Source organism: Trachurus trachurus (assembly GCF_905171665.1).
Source record: "Trachurus trachurus genome assembly, chromosome: 24".
NCBI lineage: Eukaryota > Metazoa > Chordata > Actinopteri > Carangiformes > Carangidae > Trachurus > Trachurus trachurus.
In genome coordinates, this window is record NC_139910.1 from 18,390,319 (window position 1) to 18,405,822 (window position 15,504).

Sequence of the window (15,504 nt, forward strand, 5' to 3'; positions counted from 1 at the left end):
TATCCCAGCACGCTGTTCTCGCGAGATCTCGAGGACGTCAGAATGGCGGTGCTCCTTGAAACAACGCTGGGTGATATAGTAATTGATTTGTTTACTGATGAAAGACCCAAAAGTAAGAAAACACGGTTATTTCCTCGTAACTAAAGCTAATTTCCTGCGTTTTACTCGTTAATTGAATAAGCTACTAAATCGATAAGGAATAAATACAGAGTAATTGGACGCTAGCTAAGGCTGTTAGCTTGCTGGCTTCTTAGAAACTGTATTTTTTATCATATAACATACTAGTTATGTCTCTCTTAGTTACAATGCAGCAAGAAAGCATAAATTAGGTCATACTTGACAAAACGCTGAAGAGACGCGCCGTGTTCTGTTGCAATGACTGTAACCTTTGCTGTTTTCATTTCGCAGCATGTCTGAACTTTCTGAAGTTATGCAAGATAAAATACTACAACTACTGCCTCTTCCACAATGTCCAGGTAAGTTACGTCTAAACAGTTGCGCTGCACAGTTGTCTAACAGATTAATCAATCTCATTGATTCGATTAACGTTATCAGTTCAAACGTGGTGCACTGCACACTCGTCTTGACTGACCCGAGGAGGGCGATATAGTCACAAGAGAATTAAAAAAGTTCATGTCACGGTTCATACGGGCTCACATTATGGCTAGGATAGTGTTAGATGAGGATGTGCATTAATGATCCGGTTAACTTACACTTAAACTTAATCTTGAACATTACATTTAATTCACTCTTTTCATCTAGAAAGCAGAATATAACATAGTAACAACTAGATCCTAACTTAGGTTAACCAGCATTCAGTTCCTCAGGGGGATGGTTCCCACTGTTTTCTGGTTTGTACATTTTGCTGAAGACCAGTAGTAAACCTAGGTGGTAACATGATGTTAGTTAAAGCTCAGTCACTACTGTTATTGTTCTGTTTCTTTGTTGAAGAAGTAAGCTGAGGTTTCGCCTTGGTTTCTTGTAGCAGTTTAATGCCACTATGCTAAAATCCCATGTATTAATAATCAAATAACACAATTGCCACCTATGGAAACTAAGCCCTGATGCAATGTATCTTTAGTCCAAATTGGTTGGTCACAGTAATGTTTTGAAGTTTTACACTTTATTCAATCCAAACAAAGATCCATATATACAATTCATATCTCATTTTGTAACAAAAACTGAATTATTACAGGTCTTGTCGATTTGAGAGTCGATTATAAAAAAAAAATCTTCACAGCCTTATTTCAGGTTCTGGTGAAGACTTTGTCTTTTCCTCCTAATTCATTCATTGAGCTTTGAAACTGTGTAACAATGTTTCTGTCTTCCCATCAGAGAGACTTCATTATGCAGACTGGAGATCCCACTGGTACCGGCCGTGGTGGAGAATCAATCTATAGGTCAGCCATCACTTTCACCACTGTTCAGGTTTTTTTTTTTTTTTTTACCACAAGTTGCCAATGTTTTCTTCTCTGTTTGTGATTAGTAAACTCTATGGGGACCAGGCTCGCTTTTTTGATCCAGAGAAAAATCCACGCATCAAGCACAGAAAGAAGGGGACTGTGTCGATGGTGAACAATGGAAACAATCAGCATGCCTCCCAGGTGAATAACATGAGCACCTGTATTTCTATTTTACTATTCTTACTTGTTTTAATTATATTAGTTGGATTGTGTTTCTTCAAACCAAGTTGAGGAAATTTGGGGAGAATTGCTAAAGTGGTTAAAAACATAAACAACAAGCAGATGTACAAAGTAAAATAAAAAATCTTAACATTTGTGATATTTAAAGCTGATTTAAACAAACAAACTGACAGTTTCAGAAACACAGATGTTAAAGTAAATGATGTGTAGTCTTTTACTTATCATTAACCATATCTAATTTCCACACCCAAAGGTTTTCTGCAAGCTGTGCCACATGGTGTACTTATGGTGTTTTTTTTTGTCCATAGTTCCTTATTACCACCGGGGAAAACCTGGACTACCTGGATGGAGTCCATACTGTGTTTGGGGAAGTTACAGAGGGCATGGACGTGTTGGCCAAAGTCAATGAAACCTTTGTTGATAAAGACTTTGTCCCGTTTCAGGATATCAGGTGAGGTGAATAAATTATGAAGTGTGCTCGTAGGGTTTAGCACTTGTGTTGTCAGGGTCAATGGTTTGACTCCTATGTAACTAACAATAATAATAATCAATAGTGCACTTGGGATCAGGGCATCTGTTTTTCCTTGGTTGTTTCTGAGCAATAAACTCAGCATACAGTTGTACAATCTTTAGAAAAGAGTGAAACTTCTCCTCAGGATAAACCACACAGTGATTCTGGAGGACCCATTTGATGACCCTCCTGACCTGCCCGTCCCTGATCGGTCTCCTGAACCCACTAAAGAGCAGCTAGATGTGAGTACACTGCTGTTTGACACATTAGAAGGGAACTGTGCTGATTCAGTACATCAAAGTTTGTACACACAGGGCCCCAAACTGAGAACAAAATGGTCATATGTGCAACTATTCTTCACGAGTGGAGTTAAAATTACACATGGTTGCTTATATGCAAGACAAATACATGGTCATTATTCATTAGGCTGTTTTAGGTTGTAGATGAAAGTATTTTTTTTCCCTTATTGCCTCAGAGAGTCTGAATCCTGCACTTCCTGCAGGTGCAGGTGCAGACAGAGACACTTGGCTCATTGAGTGTCTGTAGTTGCATGAGGGCACTGCTATGTTTTTTGTTGTTAGCAACGTGGCCTGTTCATTGCATCCAGCTTCACAGCTCTATACAGCTGCTCCGTGCAGGGTTGCAGGAGTACAGTGTAACAGTGCAGACAAACAATGCACGCACACTCATCATCATATCCACATTCACATGGAGCTTTGCCATATGAAATTGAGTAGAACCCCGTTGGAATGGATTGTCCAGTGCATCAGTGCAGACTTACTATGATCCTAGGAGGAAGTGCAACAGAAATGAGGGAAACGACACACAAATGTAATACTTCCGTGTTCCCACTGATAGTTTACAGAAGATCAAACAGTCACATATTTGTTTCTATGGTCAAACAGACAATTCAAAAATATGTCAAATTTTCCTCATCTCATTCTCATGGTTTTATGTAGCCTATTAAATTTGATGTGTTCCCCGGGGCAGTAAAAAAAAAAAACACCATGCCGCACCTGTTCTTCAATTATACATTTCTTACCAAGTCAATGTAATTTCAGCTTAAACTCCTGTCATTTAAGATCCATCACACCACTTTTTAAAGATCCTACAGTGACCCCAGTAGCAAACACAGTCTCTGACAATTCAAAGAGGATAAACTCTTCTGCAGTTATTCATCTCCAGACAGAGAAACAGTGTGTGTGAAATATCCATCAAACTATCACTGTCTTTTTCCCCTATTCTGCTGCTTCCCTCACATCATGTACACACAGGCAGATATGTGAGTGAGTCGCTATGGTTAACATGATGCTCTGTAACTTTCTCTTCATCCAATACAGTTTTTTAGACTTATATGCTTTTACAAAATTCATATGCTATTGTACCTTATGGATGAAATCTAGTGACATCATTTTACAATTTGGTGAAATATAATTGAAGAAGAGGAAGCCTCGGAGCCTCCTCCTTGATGAAGGCAAAACAGATCATGATGATGCATGCTCTGAAAAAACTCAAAGAGATGAATGAAGAAAAAAAGTGTGTGTGATAAATGGGATGACTGTATCTACTCTGTGCAGAGTGGCAGAATCGGTGCGGACGAGGTGATCGATGACACAGATGGGAAAGGAGCTGAGGAGCTGGAGGAGAGGCTGCAGGAGAAAGAGGCCAAAACTCAGGCCATCCTGCTGGAGATGGTGAGGAGGAGAACTGTGCTGTCGGATTCCCGCTCAACATCACACGAGACACATGAAACTGTTCTACACCGATGTGTCCCTCTTCCTTTCAGGTGGGCGACCTCCCTGACGCAGACATGAGACCTCCAGAGAACGTGCTGTTTGTTTGCAAACTGAACCCAGTGACCACAGATGAAGACCTGGAAATCATCTTCTCCCGCTTTGGGACCATAAAAAGGTAACGCATGTTCTGGTTTGTTCATAAATGATGTGATACATACTAACACTTGGCTTTAGAGACATATATTTTGACCATATTTGCTAATGCATTTTTTTTTTTTTATGGGGCAGCTGTGAGATCATCAGAGACTGGAAATCAGGAGATTCCCTCTGTTACGCTTTCATAGAGTTTGACAAGGTGAGTGTCTCACAGCATCTCTGTGTACCAGCGCTACACTTACACAGCTTAAAGGAATAATTCAACCCCTTGGGAAACATGTTTACTTGCTTTATCCCCCCCCCCCTCTCTGATTATGGTTACTCTTCATGTAGACTGCTACAACTCTGCTCTGCTAACATAAAAATTGCACATTTAATCACACCATGTCCAGTTACTTTTAACCTTTGGCACTCTTTGCTGAAAAAGCAAAATCTTCTTCTCAAATTAAAGTGGACTTGGCACTTAAATCCATTATCCATTATATTTTTGTCATAGTCAGTGTGCTGAAGTGCAGACCGTGAGGAACAAAACAAAACAAATCCTCTGACATAAAAAACAAAACAACAACGAATAAAAATACACATTTTCGAAATGGCACTGTTGCTGTTGAAATGTATTGATTATCACATGGTGTTGATATGATAGAGAAGTAAGGGTCTAGCACGTTCTTTGGATGTTCATGAGCAACCTCCACATTGTAAACACACGAGTTTGCACCTTAACAAGTTAATGAGTAACTTCATACGTGAGTCTCATAGCGAGTCTCTGTCGTTTTGAGAGGGGATGCAGGTGAGGGTTTGTCCTCTGATGTCAGTTATTTTGAAAACTACAAATACCAACAGAAAAAAAACAAAATTTGTCCAGGTTTGTCACTGGGTGTAAAAATTGAGCCACTTGTTATTATGTTATGATTATTATTATTAATATTATGCATGTGCAGCATTTATAGAAAGAGTCAGCTCCTGAAAGCAGATCAGCCAGCTGCAGTGACTAATGAAACCACTAGAGGGCATTGTGCCAGCTGTTCCAGGTAAACTGCGCTTGACTTGGACGTCCACCGGTGTCAATAGCTGCCACTCTAAGCGTGAAAGATAAATGGCAACCGTGGGTTTTTCCACATTTGCAGCAGGAGCATATTTCATTCAAATCCCGGGCTCTACTGCTGCGGACGGTTTCCTTTTAACATCTGTTTTCAGCAGTTAATATTCATTTTTAAACTCTGATTTTGCATAGCAGGCTGCCTCTCCCATCAGTGTGTGCACATCAGCTGTGGTTTGGCACACATGAAACATCTCTTCCACTGAAGTCACTCCTCACTAATCTGAAAGTTCGTACGAACAGAAGGAGCTTTTTTGGAAGTGGTTTGTTCTGTTGTTCTGTATCCAATCAATGTGCCAGAAGCCTTTGGAAGCAGTTTGCTCTAAGCCCTATGCCAACAACATTTGGGACAAAGTTAATTCTGATAGCTGTTAATTCATGTGCTAAATTATTCAATAACAGAATAATTTGCAGCTCTCATCAAAAATAACTACCAGTGGGAAAGTCACACTTGTATCGCATTTTTTCTCTTATATGGTTTCTGTCTCCACAGCAAGAGGACTGCGAAAAGGCCTATTTCAAAATGGACAATGTGCTGATTGATGATCGACGCATCCACGTGGACTTCAGCCAGTCAGTATCAAAGATCAAATGGAAGGGGAAAGGTATTCACTTTGAAGTCTGTGTTGATTTCATACTTGGATGTTTGGACATTGGAAAACCTGTTGTATCAGTGTGAACCTATTAAGTGTATGAAGTCTTTTGACACTTTGATACACGTGTCCTTCTCTTTGTCCTAGGAGGGAAATACACGAAAGATGACTTCAAAGCATATGAGAAGGACGTGGAGAACAGATCCAAACTGGCTCTCAAGGACCAAGCAAAGCCAAGACAAGAGTATCCCTGTGCAATCATTTCATTATGTTGTGATATGTTACAGAATTATTTCCGTGTACAGCCTTTTGTCATGTACCAGTACCAGGTTCTTGGTTTCCAGTTTCACTTTTTTCACCTTCGTACGAGATTTCCTTAACTTTCCCAAAAAAAGTCCCAAGTATGACCTGCTGATCGAGGAGGAGCAAGAGACGACGAGCCAGTGGAGCTCAGAGAGGAAGTACAAGGAAAAGAAACACCATCACCACTCTGACGATGACGACAACAGGAAGACCAAAAAACACAAGGTACCTTTACTGTGTCTTTTACCTTTTCTCTGAGGGCAGGCCGTGCTGATTTCCTTTTTTTTTTTTTTTTTTTTCCAGCTCGTATCCATCGTGCATTAGCCTCATGTTTCTTCTGCGAGATTTTAAATGTCATCCCTGTGATTGAATCTACGGGAATCTAACCTCATCTCTGTAGCCGGTGGCAGTCTGTACAAGGTTGCATCTGCAGGGGAACTGGTTCTTACAGTGGCAGCTGCTGGTATCAAACATGTAGACTGGGATCACAAAGGTCCTCTGTCTCTTTACTCATCCTAGATGTCGGTGTTGATTGCCAAACGTGTCAATCACACATCAAAGGCAACACCTACGTAGGGAGGAGCAGATTTCATATTCAGCTATTGCACCATATTGTGATGAAACGTCCGGAAATAAGGTCAGGATCTTAAAAATAAAATAAAGAAAACAAACAGGGTTAGCAGTTTTATTGGTTTTATTCAGTCATAAACTCATGATTTAGAGTTTTTTGTCAGTCTTTATTTGGGTTTAACTTGATACGGTAAAACATCTGCAGCTAGTTCTGGTTTACGGTAACTATTACTCATCCCTACAGGGACGCAGACGAACTGAAGCAGGCTCACTGAGTTCAGTTGTTGATAAGGTCCCTCAGACATGGAAGAGTGAGACAGGTCAAAGGAACTCTTCCACAGAACTGAGTCAACCTGATTGTTGGAACAGGTCCCTGCTTGCACACACATGAACAGTCTCCACCCTGTTGTCCCCCAGAGCTAAGCCAGAGGAAAAGTTGGTAGTGGCTAAATGTCAGTTAATTAATTATATATCTGTCTCTCTGTGTACATTAATGTTTTGTAAATAAGATCACAGTGGATGCAAACAGGAAGTGGTGAGCTAGAGGGACTGTTATTATAGGAACTAGCAGTGCCTCATTGCGGTGTCCAGGAATCTAAATTTAGAGTTTGAAAATGAAATGAAACTGTGAGGCTGGTTAAAAAAAACCACAGCGTTGTTTTTGACTGTTACAATAGCCTGATGTGGTGTTACAGAGGCCTTAACAGAGGTTTTAACGTCATCATCAGACGTAGTTTGGTGGAACAACACTACATCCTTTTTGCTCTTGCACTTCTCCTTGACTGTGCAGATTTGGGAGTCAAACCACGGAGCCACGGCTTCATGTTCATATCTTTAACCTTTTCGTGGGAGGGGCGTGGAGTTGAACTTGGACCAAGCTGAAGTAAATGAAGTAACACTGATGATGCATTGTTTCCAGAAAGAAACTATTTTTCACAGGAAGCCGAATTCCTCCTTCATGAACACCAAGCATGTGCTGCCACAGCGACAGCAGAGGCTGCTCTGTGTTTCTGCTCTGTACACACAGCTCAGTGTCTCACCATCAGCACAGTGTGACATAAATATGAGAAACTTCATCACAGTTCCTGTCATCATGGGATCACATCAGATACTTTTTGAGAAATAGATTATTATCAATCATCATTATTATTGGTAGCAGGGTGGAGTTCATGTTTATCTCTCAGAAACTCTTTAACGGAGGTGACGCCAACACTCAAATAGAAGAGGATTTGAGTTTGTGTTTCCCACATCGGTCCAGACCAAGGGGAATTGTGGGTATGCTTGAAGAAAAAAAGAAGAAGAAGCTGAAGAGTCTTAATGATCAGAATGACTGGGTTATTACGAGTCTTTGTATTCCCTCAAGGAGAAAGTTGCCTTGTGCACAGTCCATTGCGTCATATGGTTATAAAGACATGACACAAAATAAAAACATTATCCCTAAAAACAGAAAACAGCACAGATCAGCAATATCACATAAAAAGTATCCACACTCACAGCAACAAGACGTACAAAAAGCCGGGTGTAAAAAGGTTTAAAAAGTTTCATAGAGGTTGGGACACACCTAAACACATCTGTTGGTACTTATCTCTACAGACCGTATTTCTTGTCACGAGTGATGCCACATGCTCACATCTTCTCTTTCTCTCATGTCCAGGAGAGTGAGGAGAGCCGGCGAGAGAGAAAAACGGGCCGCCACCGTTCCCGCTCTCGTTCCCGTTCCCGCTCCAGAGACAGGGATCACAAACACAACAAGTCCTGGGCCAAACACGGGAAAGAGGGACGTAACAAAGGCCACGGCTACAAGGACAGGAGCCGCAGCCGCTCCCCAAAGAAGTCCAAGGATAAAGAGAGGAGCAGATACAGATGAGAGAAGAGTGGAGCCACAGCTCCTGAACTGGATACAGCACAATTCATTTGGCATCTATATGTTCCTAATCTTAAAGTGCTGGTTTCCTGTAGAATCACCTGACCTTGACTTTAAAAGAAATCAGATGATTGTCACATGTTTGTCACATGTTTTTTTATGTGTACATTAAAACTGTCGCAGATGAGTTGTAAGTTCTTTATTTACTTACCACAGCAGACTTCCCCATCTAAATGTTATTTACTTCCTCTGCACCTTCTTCTTTCTTTCACACTCTGGTGGATGATTAATGCTTCACATTTGACCTTAGTCTATAACAAGTGGGGGTTTTTACATTTATTAAATGTGAGTATGGAAAATTGTATGGTGGAGTGTCTCCCCGCAGCATGAAGGGAATTCACTAGTGTCTCCCTCCACCCACCTCTTACACCTGGGTGGAGTCTCACTATCTCAACATCTTACTGCTCGAACTCACATCTTACACGCCTTTGGCTGCAGGTCCAAGTGCAAAGAGGAATGTTTTATGTTTGAGGTGAGAAGGTAAAATGCATAGGTTAAGGTTTATAGCTGAGTTGGGCCCAGAATGAGTGTAAGAAAGTAAGGAAGAAGGAAGAAGTTGTCATGGCTCTGGAACAAGCAGAAACAACAAGGAAAGGCTGAATTTCCATGTGTTTGTTCTAGTCATAAAACAAACAGAATCAAGCAAACTTTATTTGTGCAGCACTTTTCATACAGGTTAGTGCAGTTCAAAGAGCTTAACTGATGACTAATGAGCAAAAAAGACTAGGACAAATCAACTAAGGTTACATACAGATGAGATGCAATGGATTTTTAATAAACAAAATGTAATTCACAACATAATTACAATAAGGTTTATGTGAAAGACTTGAATAACACTAGAAGTTAAAGCGGAACAGATGACTTCAGTTGAATTGTGGGTTGAAGTCGGTTCACCAGCATCTGCAGCAGTTCAAATGTTAGTTTAAGATTAAAAGTCCCTCGGTTCACGTGGAAAGCAGTTTGATGTAAAGCAGTGCACACACCTGAAATGTCAAGTCTAAAGGTGATGGAACAGTTGAAGAGGGAAGTCATACAGTCCGAAACTATGAAGCTGCATGAAGAGGGTGGAGTAGGCTACTGAAGTTCAAAGGGAGGACATGGCTTTTCAGTTTGAGTAAAGTTTAAAGACAGTGCACTGACAGCATTATAACATCTGAAAGTAGCTGAAGCATCAACGTTGACTAAAGATTATTCATAATTAGTGCCACGGGGCTAAAACGCTACGAGGCACTGGCCTACAGCTACAGAGGTCATATTATAGTATTCCTCTTCTATACCACATTTTTGATTCGTTACTCCTCCCACAGCAGGACATAAGTTGTACAATTTGAGTAGGAGCCAGGGCTGGTTCTAGGCAGGCATATATGAGGGGGCAGTCAGAAATGTGAAGGGGGCATCATGTGAACACATCATGCTCCAGCACTTTTTTTCTCCGTGCTTATAGTAACTTTATTGAATTGGGTTGTTGGCTATGTGTCCAACCCCAACCTGGAGAAGTGGATTGCACTTTGTCAGGCCTCTACCTTCAGACCTGTCCAACTAGGGGCCGGGGTGGCCAACCAGGGTCTTGGAGCCCAAATTTTTTACTGTCGTAATGCAAAGAGCCACATTATATGGGGGGTTAGGGGTGCATATACAGTACAGGCCAAAAGTTTGGACACACTCAATGCATTTCCTTTATTTTCATGACTATTTACATTGTAGATTCTCACTGAAATTCCACTAATGAACCCTGACAAGGCACACCTGAAAACTGAAGGGTAGTCAGTAGGTGTTTTGTGCTACTGCAGATAATTTTGTCAACTTGTAATACACATTTTTGAGTATATTAAAATGTGCTTTCTCAACTCCTAAAATTTGGATTTGAGGGGGCAAGACATTTATTTGAGGGGGCGCTGCCCCCTCTTGCCCCTGCGTAGAGCCGGCCCTGGTAGGAGCTGTTGTGTGAAATTGTCTGAATTTTCTCTCTTTACACGTTGCTCCATCTGCATGATTTTTTTCCATGGTTTCCATGGTCACACACAGGTGACAGTTCCTCAGTGTCAGTGCTCAGAGAAAGATGATCATGTGTCTGTCTGATTAGCTCTGTCTTGACTTTGATTCCCATGTTGACAGAGATGGCACCACCAGCAGCTTCCCCTGTGGCACTCTCAAAATTTCTGCGAGGAAATTAATAATTGTTATTTATAGGACACTATAGCTTAATAATAAACTTCAGTCTTCAATTGACGGCTTTGAAAGAGCAAGGCAATAGTGTATTTAAAGTTTTCAGCAGTTTATTGTTTAGTTTACTCTAAACAGAAAATTGTTAAAGGCGTGTGTGAAATGTGTGGGACACAGGTGTTGTCTCTTGAGAAATGTGGTTTCTAAACATCTTTGCGGTGTCACATGTGCAGTCCGTGAACACATGAAACCCATGACACTTAGATTTACATGTGAAACCATACTACAGGACTTCGCATGTGACATCTTTCTCACATATATTTTTAAACACCAAAATTTTAACTGACACATGTGGTTTTCATTAAATTCAGGTTCATATGACTACGTTTAACTTGACATGAATTCAATCCATTCACATGGTTTGTATTCACAAACATGTTTGATTTTACATTTGAATGTACATACAATTTCTTTTAATTTTTTTTTTTTTTTTTCATGTTTATTTGTGATGTGAAATCAAAATTTGCATGTGAATAGAAACAAATCACATATGAAATGTTTCAGTTCACATGTTATTGACAAGATTTTCAGAAGTTTCTGTTGATTACAGTAAATCTAGCAGGGCCATTGATGATAAAGACTCCATCTACAACATTTAACTTGAACTCTGTCACATTTAAGCACAAGATCAAAGACATCTGTCGCCCTCGAGTAAATATGTAATTCTTAAGAAAGAACCCCCCACTCCCACACACACAATATTTTGAGTTTTCCAAATAAACACAGTTGTTTTGTGGGTGGAGGAGTTGAGTGTGTGCGGTGAGAGGAAATGGAAAAAAAGCTGAATGAACTCTGGAGGAGGGGGTTCCTGTCAGAAGTGAAATGAGACAACACTGAGCAGAGTGGAAAATAAGGGTTGCACCGCTTTACTCCCACAAGTGGAAGCACTGCTAGAGACTACCCCACACGCCTACGATGAGTGTTCACTTCTTTCTTACTTTCGGCCTTCTACGAAATCATAAACGAACACAACACAAGGCGAGGCCTGCCTGTTTCTGAATGAGGCTACAGTAGCATGCAGGTATTTTCTGTGACATGAGTAATATTTTTCATATTTTTCATATAAATGTGTGGCAACTAAATGAGCTGAACTCAAGCTGGAGGTGTTTCATTATCATTGTCATAGGATTGCTTGGAGTATGTGTTTGCATTCTTCTCTGTTTTGCTTTCTTATCCATTTCACTGGTCTGTTTATGCAAAGCAGGCAAAACCGTGAAATGATAAGCTGTCTGGCAAGAACTGTTACACTTTCCTGTCAGTCCAAATTCCTCACATAGATTAAGGTCATGCACACATACCTTCAGTTATACATTCACTGGAGTCCAGTATAAGAGTCACACACCATGCTGTCTTTCCTCCTTTCATTTCATTGGAAGTTCCTGGTCTACTTTTTAAACATGCAGTTGTCAATTTACCTCACGTGTTTGCTCCGATTTATGGGAAAGCACTTAACATTACCTTACAGACTTCATTACAGTTCACATTTGAGTGCCAAGAAACCAGAAAAGGACTAAAAGAGCTGAAAGGATCCAGCAAAGTGTAAATCATGAAAGCAATTGACAGGTCAGCTCAGCTTGACTTAAAAGCAGTAGAAATAGTTTGTAGTAATTATGTGTCAAGACCAGTTAACATTATAGTTAAGATAAGATAAGATTTACTTTATTGTCACATATAGGGAAATTTGACTTGGGCATGAAGTGCATGGTGCATAGGTACAAACATTAAAACCACAGGACTGACAATAACATAACAGCAGTCATAAATACAGCAATTAGTACAGATAATTGAAGTGTCAGTGAGTATTATAACCAGTTAACTGCATGAACGTGAATGTGTGTGATCATGTGTTAACATCACTGAATATGAGGAACTCAATAATGGGACAGTGTTTAGCTCAGTTGGTAGAGCACCCGCCCCATGTGTTGAGGCAACTGTCCTCACTGCAGGCGGCCCGGGATTGAATCCTGCATTTCCTGTCTCTCTCTTGACTGTGCTTTCAATTAAAGGCCAAAGAAAATAAACTCAATAATAATTGTATTAAGCTGTATTCATATATCACTTTTCTTTACAGAGTTACAAACAGCCTATAAGTAAAATGAAACCAATTCAAACAACATCATAAAAGAGCATGGAAACATTTCAAATCAGCAATGAGTAAAATATTGTGACAGCAATAGAACATGTGGTCACAATAATGTGCTTAAAATAATAAGATGTGTAAAACACAAACCAGACACCACCAAATGCTAAGACAAAGAAATGTGTTTTAAGAAGAGATTTAAAAGTGGTAAAAGAGTTATAGCGTCAGTGTGTGTACTTGGGCTCCAACAGTAAATGGTCACCACCAGTCACCCTTGGTCACAAGCCTGGACTTTGGGGTGACCAGCGATCTTCCATCCACACATCTTGGTTGGGTGCACACCGTATCAATAAGTATGAAATGTAATATGAGACAGAGCCGTCGAAGGCTTTAAAAGTCAGTAATGTAATTGTAAAACCAATGCAAAAATTGACAGGGAACCAATGAAGGGAAGTGAGCACCTTAGTCACGTGACTGTAGCCTTGTTCATGGAATCAGATGGCAGTTGAAGACAGTGGATGCAGCTTTCACTAATAGAGTTTTCTAATAATGTTACGAATATGAAGATTGAAGGTAATATTGGCATGCCATAAGTTAAATAACTGTACAGTATGAATGCAATTAATACACATAAAACATAAATAATCAACGATTGATGTTATCTTTTTGAAATGGAAAAAAGACCTGCGTATGGTGCTTGTTTTGCAGAAACAAATCACCTTCCTCATTTTACACAGCGTATACATGGGAAGAAGTTTTAAAGGCCAAAAATCTCCATGTCACAATGAAAAACAATCCTGATTCTTATACAAACACACACACACACACACACACACACACACACACACACACACACACACACACACACACACACACACACACACACACACATACAGGTTGAAGGTTTGTGAACCCCATGAGTAGTTTAGATTGTTCATTTTTTTTAGCATGATTTTCTTATTTTGTCATCACCAGTTTTTATATATGAAATGTCAGGTCAGAATACTGTATGTGCAAAAGTAAGTGAACCCCACCTGCAAAGTCAAGTAGGTAACAGACTCAGGTGAAACACATGTGGGTGCTCAAGTGATCAGTTAAAGCAGAAGTAAGCGGGATATTTGTGTTAATATAAGTCTTAAATAGTTATATCTTCTGACAGCAATCACTTATATAGAGTGTTTGGTCCGAAACACGGGTCTGTGAGTCACTCTGCTCTGCTGTAAACCGAGGAGAAAACTTCTTGTATACTTCCTTGTATCCTACAAGCTTTATCCAATGAGGAGAGAGAACGGCATGAAGGGCTGTGTGTGCAGCCAAGGGATGCGCGTGAATGTGGTGACGTAGGGACGAGGACCAATAGATCCATGACGAGGGCGGGGACTCGTCATGGATCGGCTGACAATAAGTTAGCCAAAACGACCGGATCGCTTACTTCTGCTTTAAGCAGACCAATCAAAAGACACAAAAGGTTTTGAGCAGCACTGATTAAAAGCAAGAGAAACAAACCAAACCACTGTTGTGCAGAGTGTCAAAATATGGCATTTTGGCCCAAAATTCAAATTTCTCCAAACTCGAATAGGCTATGTCATCTGGGGGGCCGAGGGGAGTCCAACGCAGAAGGTCTGGTTGAAATCGGGCTGGTGGTCTTGGAGAAAATGACCAAAAACCACAAAGGCCATTTAGAAAAATTTCTAAACCCCAGGGGTGTCGAAAATTTGGACCAAAATTCAAATTTCCCCAAACTCATCTGGGGGGGCCCAGGGAATAAAAAGAAAAGAAAATTATTCAAACTTTATATACTGTATACATAGAGAGGGAGAGAGAGAGAGGGAGTGAGAGAGAGAGAGAACCCTTGTCCTTTCCTTCCCACAATTCTCACACACACACACACACACACACACAGATAATTTACATGTCTAACATCCTGGTTAGATAAAGGACAAATATCAAAAATGCTTTTTCATTGTGACTATTATCTTCACTTTTCCTCTTCCTGGTCTCATTCACGTTCCTCTCTGTCCACGCTGTCATCATGTCATCATGTCATCATCACACCGTCATTACACTCATATTTCTGTCTGCATAAACACACACAGATCAAGATATTGAAGTGAGGGAGTGTCAGTGTGTGTGGAGATCCACAGACACTCTGTGTGAACACAAACACTCTAATGAGTCTGAACTTTGATCTGTGTTTCTCAGAATCGGAGGCACTTCAGGTGTTATGCTCCTATGCTGTATCCTTCCCATAATCACATTACATGGATTACACAATCAATATTACAACAGTGTTTACCTATGATGACTGGACATGATATCCTGTCATGAGCCTTTCCTGTAAAAGTGGAGGTTTCCTGAAACATAAATCTACTACTACTACTACTACTACTAAAAATAATAATAATAATAATGATAAAAGCTTGGTTTTGCACCATTTTCCTGTCTTTTGAAGTGCTTTCTTCATCCATTGTTTGTCTTGCACTGGTTGTGAGGCCTTTGTGTAGCCTATTTGTGTTTTTTGTGCCCTTTAAATTGCCCCTGGGGACAATTAAACATTACTGAATTGAACTGAAATGTGTGATACGATATTTCATGCAGTTGAGGTTTCATGTTAAATAAGCATCTGAAAACATTCAATTAGGTTTATTGTACGTTTTCTGTTAACG

The 15,504-nt window shown here is 40.2% G+C and overlaps 1 protein-coding gene across 1 annotated transcript; it reads left to right on the top strand.

Moving 5' to 3' along the window:
• The first annotated feature begins 25 nt into the window (after nt 1–25).
• ppil4 (peptidylprolyl isomerase (cyclophilin)-like 4) lies at nt 26–8,648 on the top strand. Its single transcript, XM_084000517.1, has 13 exons — nt 26–112; nt 409–476; nt 1,336–1,400; nt 1,487–1,604; nt 1,952–2,094; nt 2,300–2,396; nt 3,732–3,848; nt 3,941–4,065; nt 4,179–4,245; nt 5,639–5,750; nt 5,886–5,982; nt 6,134–6,266; nt 8,266–8,648. Exons 1-13 carry the CDS (start codon nt 43–45, stop codon nt 8,476–8,478), a joined length of 1,425 nt encoding a protein of 474 aa, XP_083856643.1. The 5' UTR covers nt 26–42; the 3' UTR covers nt 8,479–8,648.
• The last annotated feature ends 6,856 nt before the right edge of the window (nt 8,649–15,504 follow it).